Raw genomic sequence first — 25,491 nt, forward strand, 5'->3', positions numbered from 1 at the left:
GATAGGGATACTGAGGCTGAAAAGTGAAGCATTTTGTCACATCAAGTGAGTGTCAAAGTCAAACTAGGAGCCAGGGCAGCCTTCCTATCATTAGGGGCTGATCCAAAGTGAGAATCTCTGCCTCTAGCTGCAGTCTCATTTGCTCGGGCCCAAATCGGAGGATGCACTGCAGTCTAGACGCATTTGATTTGCCTGTAGCACATAGCCTTTCCTGGGCCCATAATGCCATTACAGGAAGCGCTGCCACCAGCCCATACTTCCTAACACACCCAAAAGACCAGAGCATCAGAAACTACCCCTGCGACAAAAGCTGCACTGATCATAGGCTCCAAATTCCAGTTTGAGGAGATGATATTATTATCCTTTAAAAGGTCTTTCTTGCCTGTTTTGGCTAATTACACTCCCAGGGATGGAAATTGTTCATTAGTGGAACCAAAACAAGGGATACTTTAAAAGCTCCAGGAAAATCACATTTCCTGGAGATTCAAAATATTTTTCTCAAAGGGAACTAGGAAGAATTTTTTAAAGGATGACCTGTGAAAGAGTAACTGACCTAGTCCCCACTTAGGCTAAACAAGCCAAGCTTGATGAATGGTGCCAAACATTCAGAACCAATTCAATCACATGCATAATTTTATTGGGAATTTACAGTGCATTCATCATTTAACCTACCTTAACTCATCATCCTCACAACATTCCTGAGTTGGGTATATAGTCTTTTGCTATAATGGGATAGTCTGCTTAAAAAGACTGTTAAGTAATTTCAGTGGGGAAAGGGTTTAAAGCTTCGGATTCAGAATAATGTTTTTTCTTGTGTAAATTTCAACAAAATTTATTTTTTAATTAAATAGCTCTAATTGTGGTGCTTGGTCTAGTTCCAAATGAACATCAAAGACAATGCAAGTCTTATTCTCTAATTGTGACACTGAACTGAGGCTTTCAAGATTAACAGTGGAGAAATGGTTTGATTTAGATGAGGCACGTGGCCTATCTAGGGGAAGTAACTTGCCCAAAGTCACATGGCTGGTTAGTGTCATGAAGTGAGATTCCAGTCCCGGACTCCTGGGTTCCAGTATCTCTGCTCTCAGCTCTGTTACCCAGGCTGAGTGCAATGGTACAATCCCGGTTCACTGTAACCTAGAACTGCTGGGCTCAAGCAGTCCTCTTGCCTCAGCCTCCCAAGTAGCTGGGACTATAGGTGCATACCACAGCGCCTGGCTAATTTTTAAATTTTTCTGTAGAGATTGGGCCTTGCTAGGTTGCTCAGGGAGGGTCTCAAACTCCTGGCCTCAAGCAATCTTCCTGCCTCAGCCTCCCAAAATGGTGGGATTACAGGCACGAGCCACTGCACTAGGCCCATTATCTATGCTGCCTGCTCCTGCTGACACCAACTCCACTAAGAAATGGGAGACTGGCCGGGCGCGGTGGCTCAAGCCTGTAATCCCAGCACTTTGGGAGGACGAGACGGGCGGATCACGAGGTCAGGAGATCGAGACCATCCTGGGTAACACAGTGAAACCCCGTCTCTACTAAAAATACAAAAAAAAAAACTTAGCCGGGCGAGGTGGCAGGCGCCTGTAGTCCCAGCTACTCGGGAGGCTGAGGCAGGAGAATGGCGTGAACCCGGGAGGCGGAGCTTGCAGTGAGCTGAGATCCGGCCACTGCACTCCAGCCTGGGTGACAGAGCGAGACTCCGTCTCAAAAAAAAAAAAAAAAAAAAAGAAATGGGAGACTGATCCTGAGGTACAGGCAGGAGCCCTGGCTCAGGCTGAGTCATCTCAGGGCTCCTGTCCTTCAAGAAACCTTGTCTTCACTGCTTCCTCCAACCTCCTTTTTGCTCCCACAACCTGTGCAAACATCATCACCCTATTTCTCACGTCACACGGGCAATAAATTTATCTTTACTCAATTTCTGAAGACAAGAAGGGAACTTTATCTCTGCATTCTCACTTCAATGGCTAATATAGCACATTTAATACTACTTGTTGAATACAATAATTAAAGCTCTTACAAACTGCTACATTAAAATGTTACTCTTGTTAATTACTGAATTACTGAAAATAAAAATACATGCTGGTACCTTTGTTTTCTTGCATCTTTAAAATAAACACTCCACAAATCTATAAGAATTGTAAGTCTTGAGGCTTAATGTAGGATTTTTCAAATATTTGCATAATTTCTGCTAAACTGCCATGCACAAATATATCAAAACAAAAAAGACACAAAATTACCCATAAAAGTTGGTAAAAGAATTTATTACGTGGCTTAGGTAGGTTTTTGCATTCTACTAACAGAAAAGCATTTTCCACACCTTATTCAACCTAACAAATTATATATTTGTGATTTTATCTACATCGCTGCAGTATTACACTATTGAAAACCTTCCTTTCAAATGTACTTTGGTGCAATTATACAGTAGATATCTCTGCCTTCAGAAAATAAAATATTCTCAATCTAAACTCAAAACGGAATAAAGACATCAATACCAAGTTTGTGCACCACTTGGTAAAAGATTGCAATAAAAATCAAAAGAGTATGCTGCTTAACATATAAAGATGAGCCATCTGCCACAGTTTCAGTCAAACCTTTGTAGGAATGATTTAGCATCTGGGTTTATTTTTACTGCAGTTTTCACATATGATAGGTGGAATTGTACCACAAAGAATAGTCTCATTTGCACAAGAGACTCAAATATTGGACTCTAGCACAGGAAATGTCTCTTGGGGCTTAGTAATATACAAACTGATAGAAAAGAAAATTGCCTTAAGAAAAATTTCACAATTGACTAAACATCTGAAACATTTTTATCACAGCTTTCATATATTAAAAAAGTCTCCTCCAGAGATGAAGCTTATTGATGAAATAAAACCTAGTCACTATCATCTGACCCATGTTCTGAGCCTCTATCTGAGGCCTCATTGTTGGATCCCTCTGGTTCCGATTCATTTCCAGAGCCTTGGCCAGAACCCTCATTATCAGATCCTCTCTCTGATTCGTGGTCTGATTCGGCACTTGGAGAAGCTGGGCGAGAGTCGTTCTCAGAAACTCCTGAGCGGCTTCTCCCTGACTGCACAGATTCATTGTCAGACTGCTCAGAACCAGAGGGCCTTCTCTTTCTGGATGGCTGGTCACTGTCTGAGTCCTGATCTGACCGCTGTCTTCGTGGCCTCCGGGGACTGCCGGCCTCGCTGCCAGACTTGTTCTGGTTCTCATCAGAATCACTCTCTGATGAGGCACGTTTCTTTCGCTGTTCGTCCTCGTCTGAGTCACTGTTGCTGTTGCTGTTCCTGGGATGTCTGGCAAAGATGATCATTGGTTAGAAGCTGAGGATTCTGGCTAACTGGGGCCTTGATGAGCAGAGAATGTACTTTTAAAACATAAGGGCATTTAATATTCTATTTCTTGACCTAAGTAGTGGTTACACAGGTATCATTTTGTGATACTTGTTTTGTGTACTATTCTGTAAATGTGATATATTTCACAATTCAAAAAGGTTTAAAAAGGAAAAAAAGATAAGGCACTTTAGCCATAAGTCAAAATATAAACCGGGAGGGTGATTCACTGGGCACTTTTAATCAGAATGAAGCATTTCCCAATTTCATATATAAAATTATGAAAAGGAAGGGATACATTTGTTTATCTTTGTAAGCAAATTAACAGCAACAAAGGTGAAATCCAGGATCTCAACTGGCTTGAAGACTTTGAAGAATTAACCCTTTTCCAAAGGCAGAAAAGGGTTTCAAAGGACATTTCCCTGTCCTATTGCCATCGGTGCTAATAGGTACCTGAAGAGTGAGGTCATTATTCCTGTCCTAAGATTTGCTACTGCACTAGGTCCCCTCCACCATGACCAGACTTGCTCAAGATAGGGAACTGGGGCTAAAGGGGCCCTTTGGTTTATTTGCCTTTGCTCCCAAGCTCTCCCCTCTACTTCTCAGTTGATATGTGAAGGAAAGGGGAAGTCATGCTTATGCTTAGAATGCTGGCAGCACCCTCAGAGTCTTGGTCTCCTGGAGGCTCTGAGGAAAGAACATTCCCTTAACCACTGTGACCGCTCCTTTGGAGCAGACACACTTCTCTGGCACCTTCCTTAGTTCTGGTTTTCATGACAGATATTCCAATAAAGGAATACTGAATCCCAGAGTTCGGTCTAGGAACGGTGAGGGAGGTGAAATATATTACTCTCTTTCTGTATACATATTAAAGACCTGTGGGTCTTCCCTGGGATCCAATTCACTCCATTCCATCTTGCCAAATAAGCAAACACACTTTATGATGGTCAGGACAAAGCTTAATTGATGCAAGTGGCTCAAACAAACTTGGCCTTGACCTCAGGTACAGATTTGGAAGCCACTCAGCATCTCACAATGGACCTTTCTGCCAACACATTTAACAGTGCTCAGTCTTTGAAAACCATGTATTTCATTACACTGATCATGCACGTCTCTAAACAGACCTGGATAACACCATGGGGACAAGGGCTAAACAGTGCTTTACAGAAAAACAATCCAGATGTGTCAGCCGGTGCCTTCAGAGAAAAAGGGAACTGCAGATCTTTTTTGTTTTTGTTTATTTTGTTTTTATAAAATTTCTGTAGTGATGGAGTCTCACTGTGTTGCCCAGGCTAGTCTCAAACTTCTGGCCTCAAGTGATCATCCTGCCTCAGTCTCCCAAAGTGCTGGGATTATAGGCGTGAGCCACCTCACCTGGCCAGAACTGCAAATCTGGTTCTTTATAGATTACCACCATATGAGTCCAATCTCCACCAGAAGCCTTAGCCTCCTCAACATGCTAACCTCTGCCTCAGGAATCCCAATTCTTCTAAGACTCAACTCAAACACCCTTTCTTTTAGAAAAAAAACATCTTTTACAACTCCTACCATCACCCAAACTCAAGACTAGGTATGGTTCCTGGAGAGCAATAATGCAAATTTACATGATAACATTAATCCAACTATAATGTGGGTTTTTTGTTGTTGTTGTTGTTTTTGACAAGAGTCTCACTCTGTCGCCCAGACTGGAGTGCAGTGGTGCCATCACGGCTTACTTCAACCTCTGCCTCCTGGTTTCAAGCGATTCTTGTCCCTCAGCCTCCCTAGGAGCTGGGATTACAGGAACACACCACCATGCCTGGTTAACTTTTGTATTTTTAGTAGGGATGGGGTTTCGCCATGTTGGCCAGGCTGGTCTCAAACTCCTGGCCTCAAGTGATCCACCTACCTTGGCCTCTCAAAGTGCTGGGATTACAGGTGTGAGCCACTGCACCCAGTCTACAACATGGTTTTGGTTTATCTGTTCTTCTCCACTGCCTCTGAAGCAGAAATTCCTTGGAGAATTTATGGGCCTATCTTTTCTCTCTGTATTACCAGCACTTATACTATCTCACACACTGGATGTTCAAATGTCTGTTGAATGAATAAATGAAAACGATGGCTACAGAAGAACACAGTGTAGTACAGTATTAAGAGACCTGGTTGAGAAATCCAAATGGGGGACAACTTGAGCTTGAGGGGCAAGTTTAGGACAAATGATTTTATGCTTCACTGGGTGGGCCACGAACTAAAGAAGAGCCTTGCGGAAGGAGTCTAGGATAAGTCCTCCACGGAGCAGGTACTGTTGACTTACCACTGCACAACAGGGGAGGAAACAGTCAAGAAATAGGCTCTCTCTCAACACAGAGAAACCCTGTCTCTACTGAAAATACAAAATTAGCCGGGTGTGGTGGCGCATGCCTGTAATCCCAGCTACTCGGGAGGCTGAGGCAGAAGAATCGCCTGGACCCAGGAGGTGGAGGTTGTGGTGAGCCAAGATCGTGCCATTGCACTCCAGCCTGGGCAACGAGAGCAAAATTCCATCTCAAAAATAAATAAATAAATAAATAAACAAATAAATAAAAAGAAATAGCCTATCTCCATATGACCAGGACTTGGCTACCTGTAACACTTTTAGTATGTCAACAGTAGGGCAGCAAAATGATACATTTCATTTAGAAGGGTGTCATCTAGGAAATTTCAGCTAATATCTATGAAGAAATGAGATTTCAAAAAAGGTTTTCTTCTTTGAGAGAAAAGATGTAGTAGGACAAAATGACAAGTTAAACTTTCTTCCAGCTCTCAGATTCTAAGAAGCTGCGGAGAAGACATTTTGGCACAGCAACACTCCCAGTTATCTATTTCCTCCAATTTTCAAGTCTGTCCCCACCCCTCTTATTATTTGTAAATAAAAAGAAAGAAAAGTATATTTTTCTAGTATAGACAGGCAGATTAGTAATCACTTTTGATTTATCTACATCATGAGAAGAATTTACAAAGAGAAAATATCCTACCCTTCATCAGCAATTTTAAGTTTATCTTCATCCGAAGAGTCATCACTTGATGAAATTATGGCTTTGGATTTTATTTTTCCCTTCATTGATGGAGGCAGACGTTCTGGCTTGGGCTAAAGAATGTCAAACATAATAGATTTGTCAAGACGCTTACATTAGGCCATCTTGTTAAATTGGGTTTGCATTACAATGATACAATCAAACAGCCACTGATGAACTTTGAAAACAAGCATTCGTGCTTGAGAAAGCTGCAAGGAAAGAATGTATTCTAGTGCAATCTTTCATGTCTACTAGGGGACAGAAAAACACAGTACTATAAACTTACAGCCTTTTTCTTCTCTGCTCTTGGTGGACGTCGTTTTTTCTGTTTGGGGCCATTTTCTGTTTCATCATCATCAGATCCTTCTTCTCCCTTCGGAAGTCTTAAATAGTGAACACCAAAAGAGAGTTTGTCAAGAGCCTACCTATAAAGTTCCAGACTACTTTGCCATTAAATTATTATTCATTCTGAATCCTCTTCCATATGGGTGCTGTCCTCAATCATACTGTACACTCCTCAAGGGCAGAAGATATAACTTACTCTTGCTGCACGTGGCTCAGAAATCTGTAAAATGATGTATTTATGCAATGTCTGCTGATTAATTTAGTCACTGCTGAGGTCTCATTAATTTGCATTTGAATCTTGCACTTGGTGGAGTGATAGAGAACATGAGAAAAGACACAGGCTCCAGACTTCAACATCTTTCCCCTTCTCTTCCTTCTTTCCCAACTACTGATTCCAGGCCTGCTACTAATATCCTCACCACAGCTTCAATTTCACAAGTCTGTGTCTTAATGAATTATCAGGTTCTTTCCCAAATACAGTCGGCCAAGGGTTGGGAAGGGCAGTCTAGGGGTAAGATAGCTGAATGGAGGTTCCTGGACTCCAGGATAGTACAATAAGAGAAGGACAAATTAGCTTAGGAGGCACCTCCACATAAGAAATGGGTAGGGCATCCTTGATCTTAACAGCAGAGAACACTGAGCGGTTTTAAAGGTGCTTTCACACACATTCACATCTTATGCATTGAGCAAAAACCATGAAGTAGGCATTGCTGTTACCAACGACAGAGAGGAAGCTGAAGCTTAGTGATTTTTCCAACATTGCACATGCACAGTTAGTGTGGACACAATCCAGGTCTTATTCTAAATCACAAGTTTTCCAATAAATATTTAGAGACACAAGAAAGGCAATTATGACTAACTTGTAGCTCTTAGAAGGAAAGCTGTGGAGATGTATGGAAATCCCAGGTACTCAGTGGATTTTGTACTGGGGTCTATCTTAGGATTAAAGTAGGAAGTGGGGGCACAAAAAGCTTCACTGTTTGGATCAAGTGTTCATAAATTCTAAACATCAAAAGATTCAGAAGGTAAAAGGTCTTTCACCACTTTTACGAGGTTACTTAAAACACATTAATGATGACATTACCTTCTCCTCTTTTTCTTCTTTCTCTCACCACCCTCCTCATCTTCACCTTCTTGTTCACTGCCACTACCCTTTCTTCTCTTCTTCTTTTTGGATATAGGTAGGTCATCATCAGTGTCATCATTCACAAATTCATCAAACTCTCCTCCCTTCTTAGAACGCTAAAATCCAAACAAGCCTACAGTTAGTTATTTCGTGGTTGGTGGAATGTGGTTAGAATGCTAAGGTACAGAAAGGGGCCATATCCTATCAGTCATTTGACAATGAAGGATTTTTTTTTTTTTTTTGAGATGAAGTCTCACTCTTTTGCCCAGGTGGGAGTGCAGTGGGGCAATCTCGGTTCACTGCAACCTCTGCCTCTTGGGTTCAAGTGATTCTTGTGCCTCAGCCTCCTGAGTAGCTGGGACTACAGGCATGCATCACTATACCTGGCTAATTTCTGTACTTTTTAGTAGAGATATGGACCACGTTGGTCAAGCTGGTCTCAAACTCTTAACCTCAAGTGATCTGCCCACCTCGGCCTCCCAAAGTGCTAGGATTACATGCATGAGTCACGGTGTCTGGCCCGAATGATCTTTTACTAAGTCACGTGGAAAAGGTTCTTGGCTAGGCCCATATTTTAAAGACTTCTAATTGAGATAAAAGTCTCAACCGGTTAAAACTTTGCAAAAATCAACTATTTAAAAGACAACTACAAGGTAAAATATACTTAGCTAACCTTGGAATGCATTGCTAAATACTGGATACCACTGAAATCATTCTCTGTGTTGGAAGACTGTCTCTTAACAAAAGAGGAAGTCAAAACTAGTAAGTACAGAAGGAATTTAACCAATTATCCTTATTTCTCAAAGCCAAAGACAGAGACTGAGGTCACTCGTGCTAGCACGAATTATATCTTACCCGTCCACCACCACCACCTCTTTTCTTCTCTTTTGTTGCTTCAGTCTCACCAGTAAACATAAGAATATTTTTGGTCTTCTCCACATACTGGGCCCGCTGTTCCAAAAGTTTCTTTTGCTCTTCCTTTTCTCTGAGACGTTTCTCTTCCTATGAGGAAAAATGGTAGAAAAGAAACACCACTGAAAATTTTCTTATGATGAAAAATTAATGGCTACCATTCTAAGTAGAGGACTTCTTTTTTTTTTTTTTTTTGAGATGGAGTCTCACTCTGTTGCCTGGACTGGAGTATAGTGGTGCAATCTCGGCTCACAGCAACCTTGGCCTCCTAGGTTCAAGTGATTCTTCTGCCTCAGTTTCCCAAGTAGCTGGGATTACAGATGTGTGCCACCACTCCTGGCGAATTTTTGTATTTTTAGTAGAGACAGGGTTTCACTATGTTAGCCAGGCTAGTGTTGAACTCCCGACCTCAAGTGAGCTGCCCTCCACCCACCTCAGCCTCCCAAAGTGTTGTGATTAGAGGCGTCAGCCACCACACCTGGCAGAGGACTTTTTTTTTAAACATACAAAGTGTATGCATGCACACAATTAATTCCAGTATAACTGGAAAATACAAGATACCTGTTCTTTAAGAAGTTTCTGCCTTAACAGTTCCTTTTCTTGCTCTTGCTTGGCCCGCAACTCCCGCTCTTCTTCATCTTGTTTGCGTGCCCGGGCCACATGGTACTGGGCCTGGCTCAGTAAGTCAGAACACTGCCTAGAACATTTCAGGTTTAGAGAAACATGACTGCAACTACTATATTGAAAAACTCAGCACATCTATTTTCCTTACACAAATTAAAAAATCTGAAGCAGGACCATTAGCTGATCTATGTGAAGTCTTTTTTTTTTAAATGTTTTTTTCTTTTTTTTTTTTGAGACGGAGTTTTGCTCTTGTTGCCCAGGCTAGAGTGCAATGGTGCCATCTTGGCTCACCGCAACCTCTGCCTCCCGGGTTCAAGCGATTCTCCTACCTCAGCCTCCTGAGTAGCTGGAATTACAGGTGTACACCACCACGCCTGGCTAATATTGTATTTTTAGTAGAGATGGGGTTTCTCCATGTTGGTCATGCTGACCTCGAACTCCTGACCTCAGGTGATCTGCCCACCTCGGCCTCCCAAAGTGCTGGGATTACAGGCGTGAGCCACTGCACCCAGTCAAAAAAAATAATTTACTTTTGCATTACACATCCCACACTATACCAATGTATGAAGTCTTAATTAGCAAAATTAACTTAGTTTATTATAAGCCAATACTGCCAACTATGTTAAGTTTCCAAACTATAAATGTCTCCTGAAAGCACAGCTAAAAAGATTTCCAACATTATCTTTCCATATAACTCAGAGTCGTGAATTTTATCTTGACTAGGCTGACACAGCTGACATAAGTAAAATAGAAAAGTATTTCCCCCACAACTCAAGTACTTGTTCTAAGGCAATTTGCCCAGTTCCCTCAAGGGAAAAAATCCTGGTAAAGATTACAAAGTCCCCAAGAGAAGTGTGAAAGACCGACCTGTGGAAGGTCAGGAACCTCTGTTCCCTACTGTGTCACTTTCCCAGCCCATGCAAATATCACTGCCTCACCCAAAGTCACCTTCCATAAATAGTAACATTACCTGGCTTCTGTAGCAGCAAGGGCCAAATCAAATCTCATTTTATCTCCCACTTTACTCAAATAACTGAAGTATCTAAATGAAATGAAAAAATACTTTACTTTAAAAAAAAGAGATTGTAATGAAATAAAGCCCTTAAAAAATTTAATCTGTTCTACAAAATCTGAGAATAGGTTTGCATATTAACTGATTTACACAAATTTATGCCACTCATTACATTTAATAGACACGTTCATCAAGATGGTCTAAGTTATATTTAATATTATCAGTAAATTCACAAATAACCACAAATCAATTCAAGCAACGACTATTTACTAAACATGAAATTTACTAAATATGTCAGGACGGAGGTTAGGGGGCTCAGGCCATGAAAGCACTTATAATTTACCAGGCAAGGCAAGAATTGTTAAACAAGAATACAAATAAAGTTGGACAAAACCTGAATAGATGACAGGTTTTAATTTCACCACACACTGAATCACCATATAAATACTATATGGTTAAATAAATTTTGAGCTGAACTGAATAAAACTATTAAGCATTATTTAAGAGGCAAAACCTGAATCCTAGTTCAATGAAAATCAACATCCCATTAAAAGACACATTGGTGTAAAATGGAAAACCAACGTTAAGTGTCTAAAAAATTTCACATGTGTAAAATGCTGGGTCACATTACTGTCAGATTAATGAAAAATCTATGGCAAGTTTGCAAAGCTAGCCAGCCAGTCCTACAGGTTGAGCTACAAGATCCAAATCTGGCAGGATCCTGACTATAGTTTGGCACCACCTGGTGGCAGCAGCTGTCTGCTTTGGCTTAACTATTGCTGGAATGATTCTAATAGACCACCTTTAGAAGTAAGTGATTTTCAGCAGCTTGAGACAAATGGCTTTAAACAAACAAAGTATTTCAGACAAAATCGGGAGCGTTCATGATGGTATGGTCATAGACCAAACAAAGCATTTAATAGGTTGTTTCTACAAAATCTTTACCTATGTGCAAGCTCCAGTTCTTTCACAGCATTAAGTACTTCCTTCAGATTACTTTTTTCATCTTTCAGGACAGAGGTAGCTAATCTTTGTAGGACCAAGGCCACATTAAACATAAGAACTGTATCACTGGGTGCCACATGTCTAGCCTGTGAATAAAAAATAAATATTTCATATGGTCAAGTGACATGAAAAGGATTTTAGACAGCAGGGTATTATTAAGTAGTAGGTATGTGAATATGCATAACAAAGAATTAAAAAATACAATGTAGCACAGAAATGGATGGGAATAATAGCTCTCCTTTTTACCTTTAGCAAAGTCTGTTTGCATTCCTGTAACTTGCCACACTTGAAGAGGGCCCGTGCCAAATAGAGCACAACTTCAGTGTTTTGGTGCTTATAGAACTTTCTGAGGCAGTTTTCATACTACAAAAAAGGAAAAAAGTTAATTAAAACACAACAAAGAATAAATGACATTTTCATTTTGTAGCAAAATGGCACTGCAATTTTAAAGCTCTGTAAAAAGGTATTTTACCCTTTGAATGGTTAATTCCAAAGAATAACTTGGGGAATGATTTTTGACATTCATCAGGATACATTTTGATAACATAAAAATCTGACCATTAGAAAAACTAGATGCTTGAAATGATCTCTTTCCATTTGAAATGTGGACCAACACTGAAAGAAGGGGTAAACAGATTGGAAAGCCTTTTTCATATTTTTAGCAATACTATCTAGAATCAGCTTATTGACCACTGACTAGAAATCATATACCTGTGTCCTTTGGGTTTTACTGTCTATACCTTTCTTAACAATTGGCAGAACATATCTACTGGCAATGAGTACAAGGAGTCTTACAGTTCTGATTGTTAACTTCTTGGTAAAACCAATACAATACTAGTGTTATTTGTGACATGAACATAGTACTTTTTGACCATGTAATACCTCTTGTCATAGGTAAGACCTTTTTCATGAAAAATGGTTAAGACAGGTTTTTCCTGAATATCCCTAGTAATTTGCATTTATAAAAGGCAACATTATCATTCAGCAGATCAGGAAGGCCAACCTCACAAACCACAGCCTCTGAAGCTACCATATACAATCTGGGTTCTGTGAGTTTCTGTGATTATCGACTTTCCAGTACTCTGAATACTGATAATAACCCACCCATTTTAGAAAAAGGTAAACCACTTCTCAGAGCCTGGATTGCTCTTTTCTTCTACTTTTTGTAAGCTTTTCCTTTCTGACCATAATATATCCCAGAGAGCCGAAGATCCTTTTTACTTTTTAATGTTATGGATGCTGAGTATGACTTTTATTTCAAACTCAAGCACTCAACAAATGTAAGCATAAAAAAAATCCTACAGTCATTAAATCTTATCCCTGTTTTCTTCTTTCTTTTTTTTTCCCGAGACAGAGTCTTGCTTTGTCACCCAGGCTGGAGTGCAGTGGTGCGATCTCGGCTTACTGCAACCTCCGCCTCCCTGGTTCAAGCAATTCTCCTGCTTCAGTCTCCCCAGTAGCTGGGATTACAGGCACGTGCTACCATGCCCAGCTAATTTTTGTATTTTTAGTAGACAGGATTTCACCAAGTTGGCCAGGCTGGTCTTGAACTCCAGACCTCATCATCCATCCACGTCGACCACCTCGACCTCCCAAAGTGCTGGGATTACAGGTGTAAGCCACCATGCCTGGCCCGTTTTCTTTTAAATAAGTCATTTAACCTTTCTGAAACTCACAGTTCAGTTTCAGAAACTGAATACACAAATGAATATTAAATCCTACTACTTAACTGGGTATTACTAATATGCTAGGCATGCTAGTGCCAAGTAGTTTTCATACTGGATCCTCACACAATTCTATGACGTTAGGGTACAATTATCTCCATTTTATAGATAGGAAAACTGGCTCAGAAGGGATGTCCTTTGCCTGAGGCATGTAATTAATGGTGGAACCAGGACTTCCATCTCTGTCTGGATACCAAAGCCTGGCCTTAGCATTATATAATTATAAATCTCTAAATAGACACAGTATCACAAGAGATAGCATGCAGTTCCATGACAGGGCCAGAATGGCTAAGAAAATATCTGCTCAACAACGAACAAGATATAAAAATATCTTGAAAGAGAAGCTATTACCATCTGAACAGCGCTGATGTACTGCTTTTGCTCCACATAGATGTGTGCTAAGTTCAACCATACATCACTAATATCTGCTGTTGCTTCTCTTACTTGGGCAAATACATCACGAGCTTCACGAAAATATCCTTTGTGGGCCAAAACAGCTCCTAAAGATATAAAAAGGTTCACACTTAAGAATTTTCTAGTTGGAGCCAGAAAAACAACTAAAAATTATATTTTAAAACAACTACATTCATCACATTTTAAGAAAAATTCTGATTTACAAACATTCCTCTGAAAGTATTCATTTAAGACAAATTGTTATAGGTACTCAAGTTTTATAATCACCTATGCCATTGGCAGCATACAGATTCTTTGCATCATTTCTGAGTACTTGTTTGTAGATAGCCAAAGCACGATCTTGATGACGCTTCTCCTATAGAAACAAGCACTCTTAAGATTCAAACAAGAAAGTAGAGTATCAGTTTTGTTTAAAAGGACAAAAAGAGATTACCTTTTCTCGATCTCGGGTGGGCTGATGTAAAGTTTGGAGCCACACGTTGCCAAGGGCTAGCATAGAATAGGTGTCACTCTGTGTGGATGGCTGTTTTAATATCCTCTCAAACTTCTTCTGTCCGGGACCCCATTCTTGTTTTGCCAAATGAAGATTGCCAATCAAAGACCAAGCATCTGGATGATCCTGAAACATACATATATGAAGAAGGAAAATCTGCAGTTTAGTTTGAGATAGATCAATCATCTTCCCACAACAGTTGATTACTGAAGAGGTTTACAAGCTATATTATGACAGTGGTTTTCTTTCTTTTCTTTGTTTCTTTTTTTTTTTTTGCATGGCAATCCAAATTTATTGAACTCCTGATGCTAAGTTATACAAAATTGTACCACTTTAATTAAGGCTTTCAGTTTACATTTGGCCACCTCAAAGTAGTTGTAACATTAGGTTGGTCAATTTAAATACTGTGGCTCCCTGTTGGATAGACACACAATCTTTACATCCAAACATTAATGCATACAAAGCAACAAGGCATTGTTAAATAAAACAGCAATACTTACTGCAAATTAGGCCTTGTGACCAATTACATAAGATTAAAATTACTTCCCCACATTCACATCCATAGTACTCGTCCACCATTTAAAATCTCAACCAAAACATTACACGTGTGAAACCATCACTAACAGGCAAAAATACTAAACCTGTATATTTGGTATTGCAAATACACTTATGCATGAGCAAGCAAGGGATTCACAATGAGAATCTACAGCTGCAGAAGCCTGAAAATGATTTACAAAAATTGTTAAATCATTAAAAAATTGTTTGAAAATACACACTTCTTGTTGTAGACCCCCACATAACAGTGGTTTTCAAACTGAGAGTTGATACCCATTAGTGAGTTGTAAAATCAATTTAGTTAGTATTCAGTTATCTGCATAGTAAATGCAACAGAATGGAATAAAGTAAAAATATCAGTGTGTCGTCCATTGGCAAAAGCAAATAATGATTTGTGAAACTTTCATTTCAGTTGTTTGTCTACATACACATTTGTGTGTACTAGGCTATGATGTGAAATCTATTTCTTTTTGTGGGCCCTCAAAACGTTTAGATGACCTCTATGGTTCCATCCAAAATCCTAAGATACTATGATTCTATAAAGTTCTCTCATATGGTACTAACTAAACTGAAAGTGAAGTAAACTAGAGTAAACACAGGAGCCAGGTCACATTTGTTGAAGTGGAGTGAAGGGACAGGATGGGGGAAGGGAAGAAAGAACAAGGAAGACAATAGGAAAGATTTATATAAAAAACATGGTCCCTATTTATAACATGATTAATAATGCAACCTAATACATTCTTTAGTATCTAACGAGTGAATGAAAACAAAACAAAACAAAACAAAAAGATGGCAAAACCAGGAAGATGTAGCCATTAAAAGGAAAAACTGATTTATGGGGAAGGAAAAGTGAAAATAATTATTTCTCAAACCTAAGAGTTAATATTACCAACCTGATTAATCTGAAGAGCTTCCTTAAACCAATCTGAAGCCTCATAAAAGTTTCCTTTGTCTCTAGCCATGGCTCCTAGGCGCAAATAGCCTGAAAACATATTTAAAAGTTTTTATATCCCAAATATTAGCTATAAAGTATCATAATTTTAAAGTCGTACTTTTGAAACAAATTTTTTTCATTAATACAGCCATACAAGAAACATAAAAGTCCCAAAGGTCAATAATCAATCATCAATCCAACAAGTTAAAGAATAATTTTGTCACCAACTAGACTTACTGTCTGAAATCTAAGACTTACCTCTGCCACTCCACTCCCAATTCTAGGTCCCTGGTCTAAGTCCTTATCTCAAGCTAAGTTATTTAAAAAGCTTGGAACTGGCCCATTTCTAATTTCTCTCCAATGCACACCATTGTCAGTTACCTTTTTAAAAAAAAGCTGCTTGTAATATGGCAAAATAGTGAAAGTCTGATGAATAGGTATTACTACTTAGAAGACCTGGGCTCTAACTGGGGTTCTTCCATTAAATAACAGTGAAGTGCTACACAAATGTAAGTTGTTGTTTTCTCTAGGAAATGTCACTTCTCTAAAGAAACCAATAATGGTTCACTACTGCCTATCAAATCAATTCAAATTCAGTCTGGCATTCAACTGAAATCTTGCTTATTTTAAATCACTTTTGCATCCATAACAGCATGACAGGCACTAAGTTAATAGCTCCCGATATGCCGGGCATGGTGGCTCACGCCTGTAATCCCAGCACTTTGGGAGGCCATGGTGGACAGATCACCTGAGGTCAGGAGTTCCAGACCAGCCTGACCAATGTGGCAAAACCCCATCTCTACTAAAAATACAAAAATTAGTTGGGCGTGGTGGTGGGCCCCTGTAATCCCAATTACTCAGGAGGCTGAGGCAGGAGAATCGCACCAACCCGGGAGGCAGAGATTGCAGTGAGCCGAGACTATGACATTGCACTCCAGCCTGGGTGACAGAGCAAGACTCCATCTCACACACACACACACACACACACACACACAAAAAGCTCCTGATTTACTAGAGTGAAAACATCATGCTTTAGGTTCTTTTTAAAGAAAGTACAAAAACAAAAAAAAAACCCTCATACACACAAATAAAATTAAGTACCCTATGTAAATTATTATTATTTAAAACATAAAGATGGGATCTCGCTATTGGGATTGCTTAGGTTGGTCTCGAACTCCTGGACTCAAGTGATCCCCCTGCCTTGGCCTCCCAAAGTGCTGGGATTCCAGGCATGAGCCACTATGCCAGGTCTAAATTATTTTTTAATTAAAAGCTTTCCATATTTTACAATGTATAGGTTGCAAAACTCAAATTAGGACATTTTAGTAATAATTATTTCAAGGAAAAGCACTTCTCTTTCTCTATAAACATTGCAAAAATGTTCATATGAAATCAAAACAGGATGTTTCAAAGGTAAATGCATTATCAAATACGCCAAGGAGTTGTTAAAAGCCTAACAAAAGTAGTTGACCCACTGAAGATAGCGTAGTCATTGAAATATGGTCCAGTTGGTTTTAGTTGCTTATTTATAGCACAAATGTAAGTAAAGCTGCACCTTTGTTTTAAGGCCACAAATCTGCCCTGGAGAAATGGGGACATCAGAACCTTAAAAATTTTTGACTATCAAATCTAAATTTTTTTTCAGGCTAAATTTTTGCTGCTCTTGTGGGAATGAAGGGATTTCATTACATAAAGAAGTTTAAAATCCTTACAGTCAACATAATTAGGATGTTCCCGTAAGATGTTTTTATACAGTTTTTCTGCTTCATGGAATTCACACATCGCCTCATATAGCCTGGCGAGGTTGTATGATGTGGTCACGGAAATGGCGTTATAGTAATGCTCATCATGTTCTGCCTCTGCTTTTGCACGGTCCAATGATGCCAAAAAATATTTCTATGAGAAAGAAAAATCACACTGTTAAAAGACTTAGTTTATACACTTTTTAAAAAGCCGTGCATTCAACTTGATTCAGTATAAAAGAAGGAAATATTTCTATTTTCCTACCTTAGCCTCCCCTAGGTTTCCAAGTCTAAAATGGAGGGCACCCACATTATTGAGAATCTCTGGGGGGACATCGGCCTGCACTTTCTCCTGCAGGATTCGTGTTGCTGTTCCATAGGCTGAAAGGGCACCCTGTATCATGATTGACAGAAAAAGGTATAAGTGGAAGAGAAACACTACACCAGGCTTACAAAAAACACATCATGTGGGAGATTAAAAAACATGACTCAAACACCTGTATATCAGTCTGTTCCAAGATTTGTGCCAATTCAATCCAAGCTTCAACATCATCGGGATACTGTTCCGTGACCTTCTTCAAATGGCCCTGGGATAAAAGAGATTGTTAAGCTGAAGTATTCCATGAATAGGTTGTCAAAATTAAAAGTGGGGGCTATTTAAGTTTGTTTAATAAGTCCATTGTTTGTTATCTAAACTGGAACAAGCTCAGCTAACAAAACTGTTTATATCATATTTCTACTAGCAATAACAGGAAGTGAGAAATGGAAGTTTTGGGATAACTAACAGTAAACAGCTAAGACTTTAAAAAAAAGACGTACCTTGGCAATATCTCGTTTTTCTTGATCTTCTGAGGCAGCATACAGAGAGCCAAGAATTTTCATAGTTTCATAATTATTAGGATAAGCTTTCAAAACCTTCTCAAAGCATTGAGATGCATTTTCTTTGTCACCTCGATAAATATACATTTGTCCCAAACCAAAAAACGGGAGCACAAAAGAGGAAGAGGCAAACTGTGTGGCTTGATAATAGTACTGAAAAGCTTGGTCATAATCTTCCTAAAGAATGAAAATAAAACAAGACGAATATGAACAGAAGTATTGGAAAGACTTAAAACACCATAAGTAAAAAGATTAGACATTTAGAGAAGTTATAAAATTACCTGAACATGGAATGATCTAGCTAGCTGATAGCAGCTCTCTGCTTGCATAGCTTCCACTTCTGTATTATGGAATGCATGGAGGGCCAGATGCTGGACTTTACTATAATCCTGAACGAAGATCAGAAAGTCAACTGAGTGAACTCATAAGACTAGCTTGCATAGCTGTTTTATCTTAGACTAACATTTCATTTACCTGTAAGATACATTTCCATCTTCTCCATAAATAATTGCCTTTCAGTGCTATAACAGTTATAGCCTAATCAATAACTCACTATGAAAGGGTAGTATGTTTCTACAGCCAGAGAGTAAAGCACTGTGGTTAGTCTAAGGTCACATAGCTATTAACCACAGTGCTTTACTCTCTCTGGCTGTAGAAACATATGCTCCTTTCATAGTGAATTATTGACTTTAGACTATTAACTCTTCCTCAATTTACCCATCCACAAAATGGGAATAAGATTACCTACATCATAGAATTACTGTGAAGATTACATAAGTAAATTCATAAAATGCACTTTTTTTTTTTTTTTTTTTTTTGAGACAGGGTCTCACTCTGTCACATGGGCTGTAGTGCAATGGTGCCACCATGGCTCACTGCAGCCACGACCCCCCAGGCTCAAGTGATCCTCCCACCTCAGCCTTCTGAGTAACTGAGACTACAGGTATGTGCCACCATGTCCAGCTAATTTTTAAAATTTTTTGTGGAGATGAGGTCTCACTATGTTGCCTGTGCTGGTCTTGAAACCCTGGGCTCAAGCAATCCTCCCACTTTAGCCTCTCAAAGTGCTGGGATTACAGGCATGAGCCACTACTCTCAGTAGATTTAGTATTTTAAGAAACCTAAAATACCACTGCTTCTACAGAATTAGTGGCAACTTAAAAAATACAACATGATCAACATGCAAAATAAACAAAACCGTCAGTGACTCCTTGTTCCCTACATAGTATGTCCAAATTCTGATATTACACAAATGCTCCACTATCTGAATCCAAAGCATTGCCTACCATAAAAATATTATATACTATTTCATAGATATGTGTGTCTTTCCTTTTTCAACTCTCTGGTGACCTCTTCCTAAAAACCTAGTTCAAAAGCTCTGCAGCCTTGGTGAAAATTCACCTTAGCCACCTGACCACTTCCTCATTTCTCTACCATAAATGAGTAGATACCTTTATTTTTACACTTACATTTGTTTACATGGCGGCTTTTTCTATGAAACTGAACTCCCTGAGTACAGAAACCATGTTTTACTCATCTCCGCATCACCACCACAGTGTTGGGTACAGTATGTAGGGGTCAATAAATATTAAGCAAATAAATGAATAAAGAAACGTATGTACCCCCACGTAACTAATACAACAAACTCTATAATTTGGAGGGGGGGGAAATCTGACATTTTCAAGTTTCTTTCCAAGTTTAAAAAAGAAATAAAATATCGATTGCAGTATAGAAAAAGAAAAATCAGAATTTAAAAATAAATGATTTCTACCTTTTTGAAGAAAAAGTGATTTGCCAAGTGGTTCAATACCATAGGGTTGCTAGGATCAATAGTATAGGCTCTGGAAAGAAGCTGGACGCCATTTTTAATGGAATCAGCCTAAAAGAAAACATTGCAACAAGGTGGAGTGAAAACAATACTAAATCAGCACTTTTCAAAGTTTTCTTCAGTCACAAGAAATAAGGTTATAAACCCTAAGATCAGACACTAAAACAGATTAGAAGCCTCTTATGATTTTTAAATATCTGTATTGCATTTGTAATTAAATCTCCCTTTTAATCCTTAATTTTTTTGTGTGTCACTTTTTTTTCCCTCTTTATTTTCTTGTTCAGTTCTTGCTTGAGACTTACCTACTTTATTAGTCCCTGCCCCTACTTCTCCCACAAAAAGCCACCTTTGTTTTTATTTATTTATATTCATTTTTATTTTTTTCCAGACAGGATCTCACATGTTGCCCAGGATAGAGTGCATTGGCATGAACACAGCTCACCGCAGCCTTGACCTCCTGGGCTCAAACAACCCTCCCGCTTTGATCTCCCAAAGTGTTGGGATTATAGGTGATAGCCACCATGCCTGGCCTTTACCACCTTTGGTTTTATTGAACCGAGCTGTTTTCTTCATGTGGCTGATACTGGTGGATTACCCAACAGCCATTTTATCACTTATCCTGCTAACAGAATCCAGATTTTGTAGCCTGTGAAAATCTTTTGAGTTTAGGAAGGAAAGCTCCCTTCCCCTCTTCCCCAGGCCTGGGGCATGAATCATGACTGACCTACACCAGTCCAGATAATCTATTCCTCTGGCCTAAGGTAGTGGTTCTCAACTGAGGATGAAGTCATGTTTGGTTATCACAACTGGAGGAATGCTACCGGCATTTAGTGGGTAGAGGCCAGGGATGCTGTTAAAATAAACATCCTACAATGGAAGGGACAGTTCCCCACAACAAAGAATTATCCAGCCCAAAATGTCAATAGTAATGAGGCTGAGAAACCTGGGCATACACGTTTTGGACAATTATACATAAAGGGAAGCATAATGGAGAGCTTCCTTCTCAATACAAGACAGGGCTTCTCTAAGAGAATGCCTTTTTATCCTTTCCCTTTCCTCCCTCTTTATAAGATCAATGGAATTAACGAGAAGCTGGAGATGCTGCAGCCATCTTGTGACTATGAGGTGACAGACATGATGAAGAAAGGCTGCACATTAAGGAAGGGAGGACAGAATTATATAAAATCATAGGTTTGTTGACAAGGAGCTATCAAATTTGAGACCTTTGACAACTGGTTTAGTGAACAGTAAAAGCCCTTATGTTTAAAGCACTGAGATGTGTTTTTTGTTACTTGCAGTGGAAGCATTCCAAACTGATATACAAGTCTACAACCCCTTATCTGAGATTCTGAAATCTAAATGCTCTAAAAAACAAGTTTTTTTTTTTTTTTTTTTTTTTTTTTTTTTGGTAATCTTGGAGCAAACTCATTTGGTGGCAATACTACCTGAATTGTAACACTATCCTACTAGTGTGAACAGTCTATCATTTTGCCACACAAATGTAAGTTTGCTTTTGGGGTAGTGCCCCAATAACTGGGTATTATACATTACAAAGTATAGGTACCTTTCTGTAATCTGTAGTCTTAATTTCTAAGACACATCTGGCTCCGAGAGTTTTAGGTAAGAGGCTGTGGGCTTGACAAAGCAGTTAGAAGCTAGATACTTTTTTCACTTACATACCTCTTTATTGTTGAGTTCTAGAACAGCCAGTCCAACTAATGCTCCCACGCATTTGGAATTGAGTTCCAGGGCTCTGCTGAATGCCAGACGAGCTTTTTCCAGTTTGTTAAGTTTCACAAAGCAATGACCCATTCCTAAACGAACTTCCGCTATAAAATGAAGTCATTCAATTTGTTAAACTAGGGCATTTTTTAGGGTTCAATTACAAAAATGCTTAAACATTCTCTATTTGTGAGTTGCAAAATCCCCCAAATTAACCTCAGTATAACTACACTATAAAATCTTTTGATCTATCACAAACTTGGTTTCCTTGGAGGCTACATCATACCACGTTCCAACCCTCTCCCCTATCACCGACACATTTCTCACCATAGAACAGAATACTATAATACTGGTATTTTTCTTGTCTTCTAACAATGCTGCTAACCATATCTTCAATTTCTCATTACTGAAGAATGATTTTTAAACAGAGAACAAAAGTTCCACTAAGACCTTAAATGTGACTGATTATGTGCACATACCATTGTTCCCTTCAGAGCTATGCTCACATGTGCTACCTCATTTCAAGACCATGCCAAAACACAAACAAGTTCCCATCTAAAGCCAATTGCCATACTGGTCACTAGATGCCCTCTTATCTATTTAAGGATACTGCTTCAGCAACCCTCCCCTATTTTTTCTCTCTACTGGATCATTCATTCTCATCTATACATAAACATTCTTCCATCTTATAAAAATCCTCTCTTGAATATCTCTTTCCAGTTGTCAATCATGTCTGTTCTTCCTTTGATAGCAAAACTCCCAGAAAGATCTAGCTACGCTTGCTATGTCTAATTCCTTTCCTTCCATTTTCTCTTGAATACACTCCAGTGAAGCTCTCACCCCACTATTCCAGTAAAACTGCTTTTATCAAGGTCACTATGGATTTGTATGCTGCTAAATTCAATGATCAATTCTGTCCTTATTTTACTTGGCCTAACAACAGAATTTGACACTGTTGGTCATCATCTTCTTTTGGAAACATTTTACATTTGCTTTTAAGGACAATGCACTTACCCTATTTTCCTCCTATACCTCTGGCTATTATCTTCTCAGTCTCCTTTGCGGATTCTTCCTTATTTTCCTTATCTCTTAATGCCAGAGTGCTCTAGGGCTCCACCTTCAGACCTCTTTTCTATTTGCACTCATTCACAGCTTTATACACTATCTATATGTTGATGATTTCAGCCCAGACCTCTTTCCTGAATTCCAGCCTTTCTGAGCTCTTTGTCAATTTTAAATAACGGGATTTGGAAAATATGATTAAGTATAGAGTTTACTGGGGTGCAAGCTGTGAGAATGGCCACTGGAAAAGTACTGACTCCAAATGAGTGATATCAGCGTTTTCCAAAGTGAAAAAGTTAAAGTTTTAATTATTTGGGGGAAACAGAGAAGTTCTAGCAGGATTATAACATTTTAAAATATAACACCAGGTGCATATGTTACAGCAATTTGATTGGTTACAAACTGCTATATTCTAAAAAGATTATTTTATTGCTCCATGTGAGGGGGTTCTTATTTGTGGCACCATTTGATCTTAATTATTTACAGCAAAAAAAAAGGCAGAAATTGCAACTGCATGCCATGTGACTCAGATTGTATAGCCACATTCTTCTCAAGGCTCAGGATAAAGCTCGAAAAGCTTTAAGTTTGAACTGTTTAATTTGCCAACTTATATGTCTAAAAGGTATTTCAAACTTTTCATGTCTAAAACTAGTTCCACTTAAACTATTTCCCAAATATAATAAAATATAACTCTACTTTTCCAATTGCTTGTGCAAGGGAGTTATCTTTGACTCTTCCTCTCTGTTTCACACATCATATCTACTCCATCAGCTCTCCTTTCAAGACACGTGTAGAATCTGACCACTTGTACCAACTCCACTATTACCTCCCTAGTGTGAGCCACAATCACCTCTGACCTGCCTGCCTGCAGATGCCTTCTTCCTGCTCTCCCTGCTTCTGTCCTTGACCCCCTCCCCTTGAGCCCCACTCTAATCTCAACCCCAAAGCTCCAACAATCCTTTTAAATATAGGTCAGATCATGTCACTCCTCTGCCCAATGCCCTCCAATGGCTTCCCGTCTCTGTCGGTGTAAAAGCTAAAGTCCTTACAATAATCTGTGATGCCCTGTGTGATTAGTCAGTTCCTGGTTATAGTTTTGACCCCATTTCTTACTACTTCTCACCCCCACTCTTTCTCCATTCCAGATACAATGGCCTCCTTATTCTTCCTTAAACTTTCCTCTTTCCTCTGGACCTTTGTACCTTCTATGCTTTCTCTCTAGGAGTGGTCTTCTCCTATATATCTGCCTGGCTTCTGGTTGTTTTTTAGGTCTTCACACAAACGTTACTATCTCTGATGAGTTTCCTTGGTCATCCTTTCTAAGCAACTCCTGATGCTTCTCACACCCTTTTTCTGCTTTATTCTTCTCCTTAGCTCTTACTGGTAGCTTACACATCATACATATTTTACTATTTATCTTGCCCACTGAAAACTGAATTCCATGAGGGTAGGAACTTTCGTCTCTTTGGTTAATTGCTACATTCTCAGGGTTTAGAACTGTGCCTGTCACATACTCAATAAAAATTTGCTACATGAATGACATTTCGGAAAGAAAAATAATATAGGGCAAAAAGATTATATTATAATCTACTATCCAGACTTTTTTTTTCTTGAGACAGGGTCTTGCTCTGTTGCCCAGGCTGGAGTGCCATGGCATGAACATGGCTCACTGCAGCCTCAAATGCCTAGGCTCAAGCAATCCTTCTGCCTTAGCCTCTTGTGTAGCTGTGACCACAAACACTATCATGTGCAGCTGATTTTCTATAGAGACGGGAGTCTCACTTTGTTGTGCAGGCTGGTCTCAAATTCCTGGGCCCAACAAGCAATCCTTCTACCTCAACCTCCCAAAGTGCTGCGATTACAGGTATGAACCACTGCGCCCAGCCCCTATCTATTTTTTTTTCCCCTTGAGACAGGGTCTCGTTCTGTTGCCCAAGCTGGAATGCAATGGCACAATCATGGCTCACAGCAGCCTCAACCTCCCAGACTCAAGCGATCCTCCAGCCTCAGCCTCCTAAGGAGCTGGGACCATGGGTGTGTGCCACCATGCTGATGTAACTTTTTCATTTTTTGTAGAGACAGGGTCTCACTACGTTGCCCAGGCTGGTCTCAAACTCCTGGGCTCAAGTGGTCCTCCTGCCTCAGCCTACCAAGTGCTGGGATTATTGGCATGAGCCACTGCACGTGGCCTTACCATCCAGTTTTTGACTCAAATGTAGCACTAAAAAAAAAAAAAATCATGATTCTGACACTTCAATAATCTAACAATATCTTTTCATAACTAACTTCATAAGCAACTGACAAATCCTCAATGTTTTAAGCTGGGTCATACACAGTTTGGACATAAATTTTTCTCTTACCTGGACATCCTGGGTTAGTACGCAATGCTTTCTTATAGTAAGCAAGAGCTCCTCTGTAATCCTTCTTGTTGAAGGAAATGCAAGCTTTACCTGTAAAGATTTTTTAAAATAAACATAGTGTCTGATTAAAGGCCACAAGTCTATTATGCTTTACACTAACTTATCTAAGTTAAATACATCGCTCAGTAAGAAATACTTGAAAACAGTGAACAAAATTTCATATTAAAAATTCGTTTTTCATAAAAGTATATTAATTTATGTCTAAAAATAAAACTTCCTGTTTTTATGTGAAATGTTATGAAGTTAGCAAACTAACATAGGAACAGACAACTGAATACCGCCTGTTTTCACTTATAAGTGGGAGCTAAATGATGAGAACACATGGACACA

At 39.2% G+C, this 25,491-nt stretch overlaps 1 protein-coding gene across 1 annotated transcript in view; it reads right to left on the bottom strand.

The window, feature by feature from the left end:
- Nucleotides 1-2,236: 2,236 nt before the first annotated feature.
- LOC105488776 (CTR9 homolog, Paf1/RNA polymerase II complex component) overlaps nt 2,237-25,491 on the bottom strand; it is a 28,503-nt gene continuing 5,248 nt past the window's right edge. Inside the window, exons 5-25 of the mRNA XM_011753211.3 lie at nt 25,102-25,191; nt 21,638-21,786; nt 19,901-20,008; nt 18,411-18,518; nt 18,070-18,306; nt 17,748-17,837; nt 17,516-17,644; nt 17,221-17,404; nt 15,468-15,556; nt 13,960-14,145; nt 13,794-13,881; nt 13,464-13,612; nt 11,635-11,751; nt 11,329-11,474; nt 10,342-10,413; nt 9,309-9,444; nt 8,691-8,837; nt 7,794-7,951; nt 6,651-6,747; nt 6,326-6,438; nt 2,237-3,296 (exon numbers count right to left, since the gene is read on the bottom strand). Of these exons, the coding sequence (XP_011751513.2) occupies nt 2,870-3,296; nt 6,326-6,438; nt 6,651-6,747; nt 7,794-7,951; nt 8,691-8,837; nt 9,309-9,444; nt 10,342-10,413; nt 11,329-11,474; nt 11,635-11,751; nt 13,464-13,612; nt 13,794-13,881; nt 13,960-14,145; nt 15,468-15,556; nt 17,221-17,404; nt 17,516-17,644; nt 17,748-17,837; nt 18,070-18,306; nt 18,411-18,518; nt 19,901-20,008; nt 21,638-21,786; nt 25,102-25,191 (3,020 nt within the window). The 3' untranslated portion in view covers nt 2,237-2,869. The remainder of the gene's footprint in view (nt 3,297-6,325; nt 6,439-6,650; nt 6,748-7,793; nt 7,952-8,690; nt 8,838-9,308; nt 9,445-10,341; nt 10,414-11,328; nt 11,475-11,634; nt 11,752-13,463; nt 13,613-13,793; nt 13,882-13,959; nt 14,146-15,467; nt 15,557-17,220; nt 17,405-17,515; nt 17,645-17,747; nt 17,838-18,069; nt 18,307-18,410; nt 18,519-19,900; nt 20,009-21,637; nt 21,787-25,101; nt 25,192-25,491) is intronic.

The sequence above is a fragment of the Macaca nemestrina genome, chromosome 12 (genome assembly GCF_043159975.1).
Source record: "Macaca nemestrina isolate mMacNem1 chromosome 12, mMacNem.hap1, whole genome shotgun sequence".
NCBI lineage: Eukaryota > Metazoa > Chordata > Mammalia > Primates > Cercopithecidae > Macaca > Macaca nemestrina.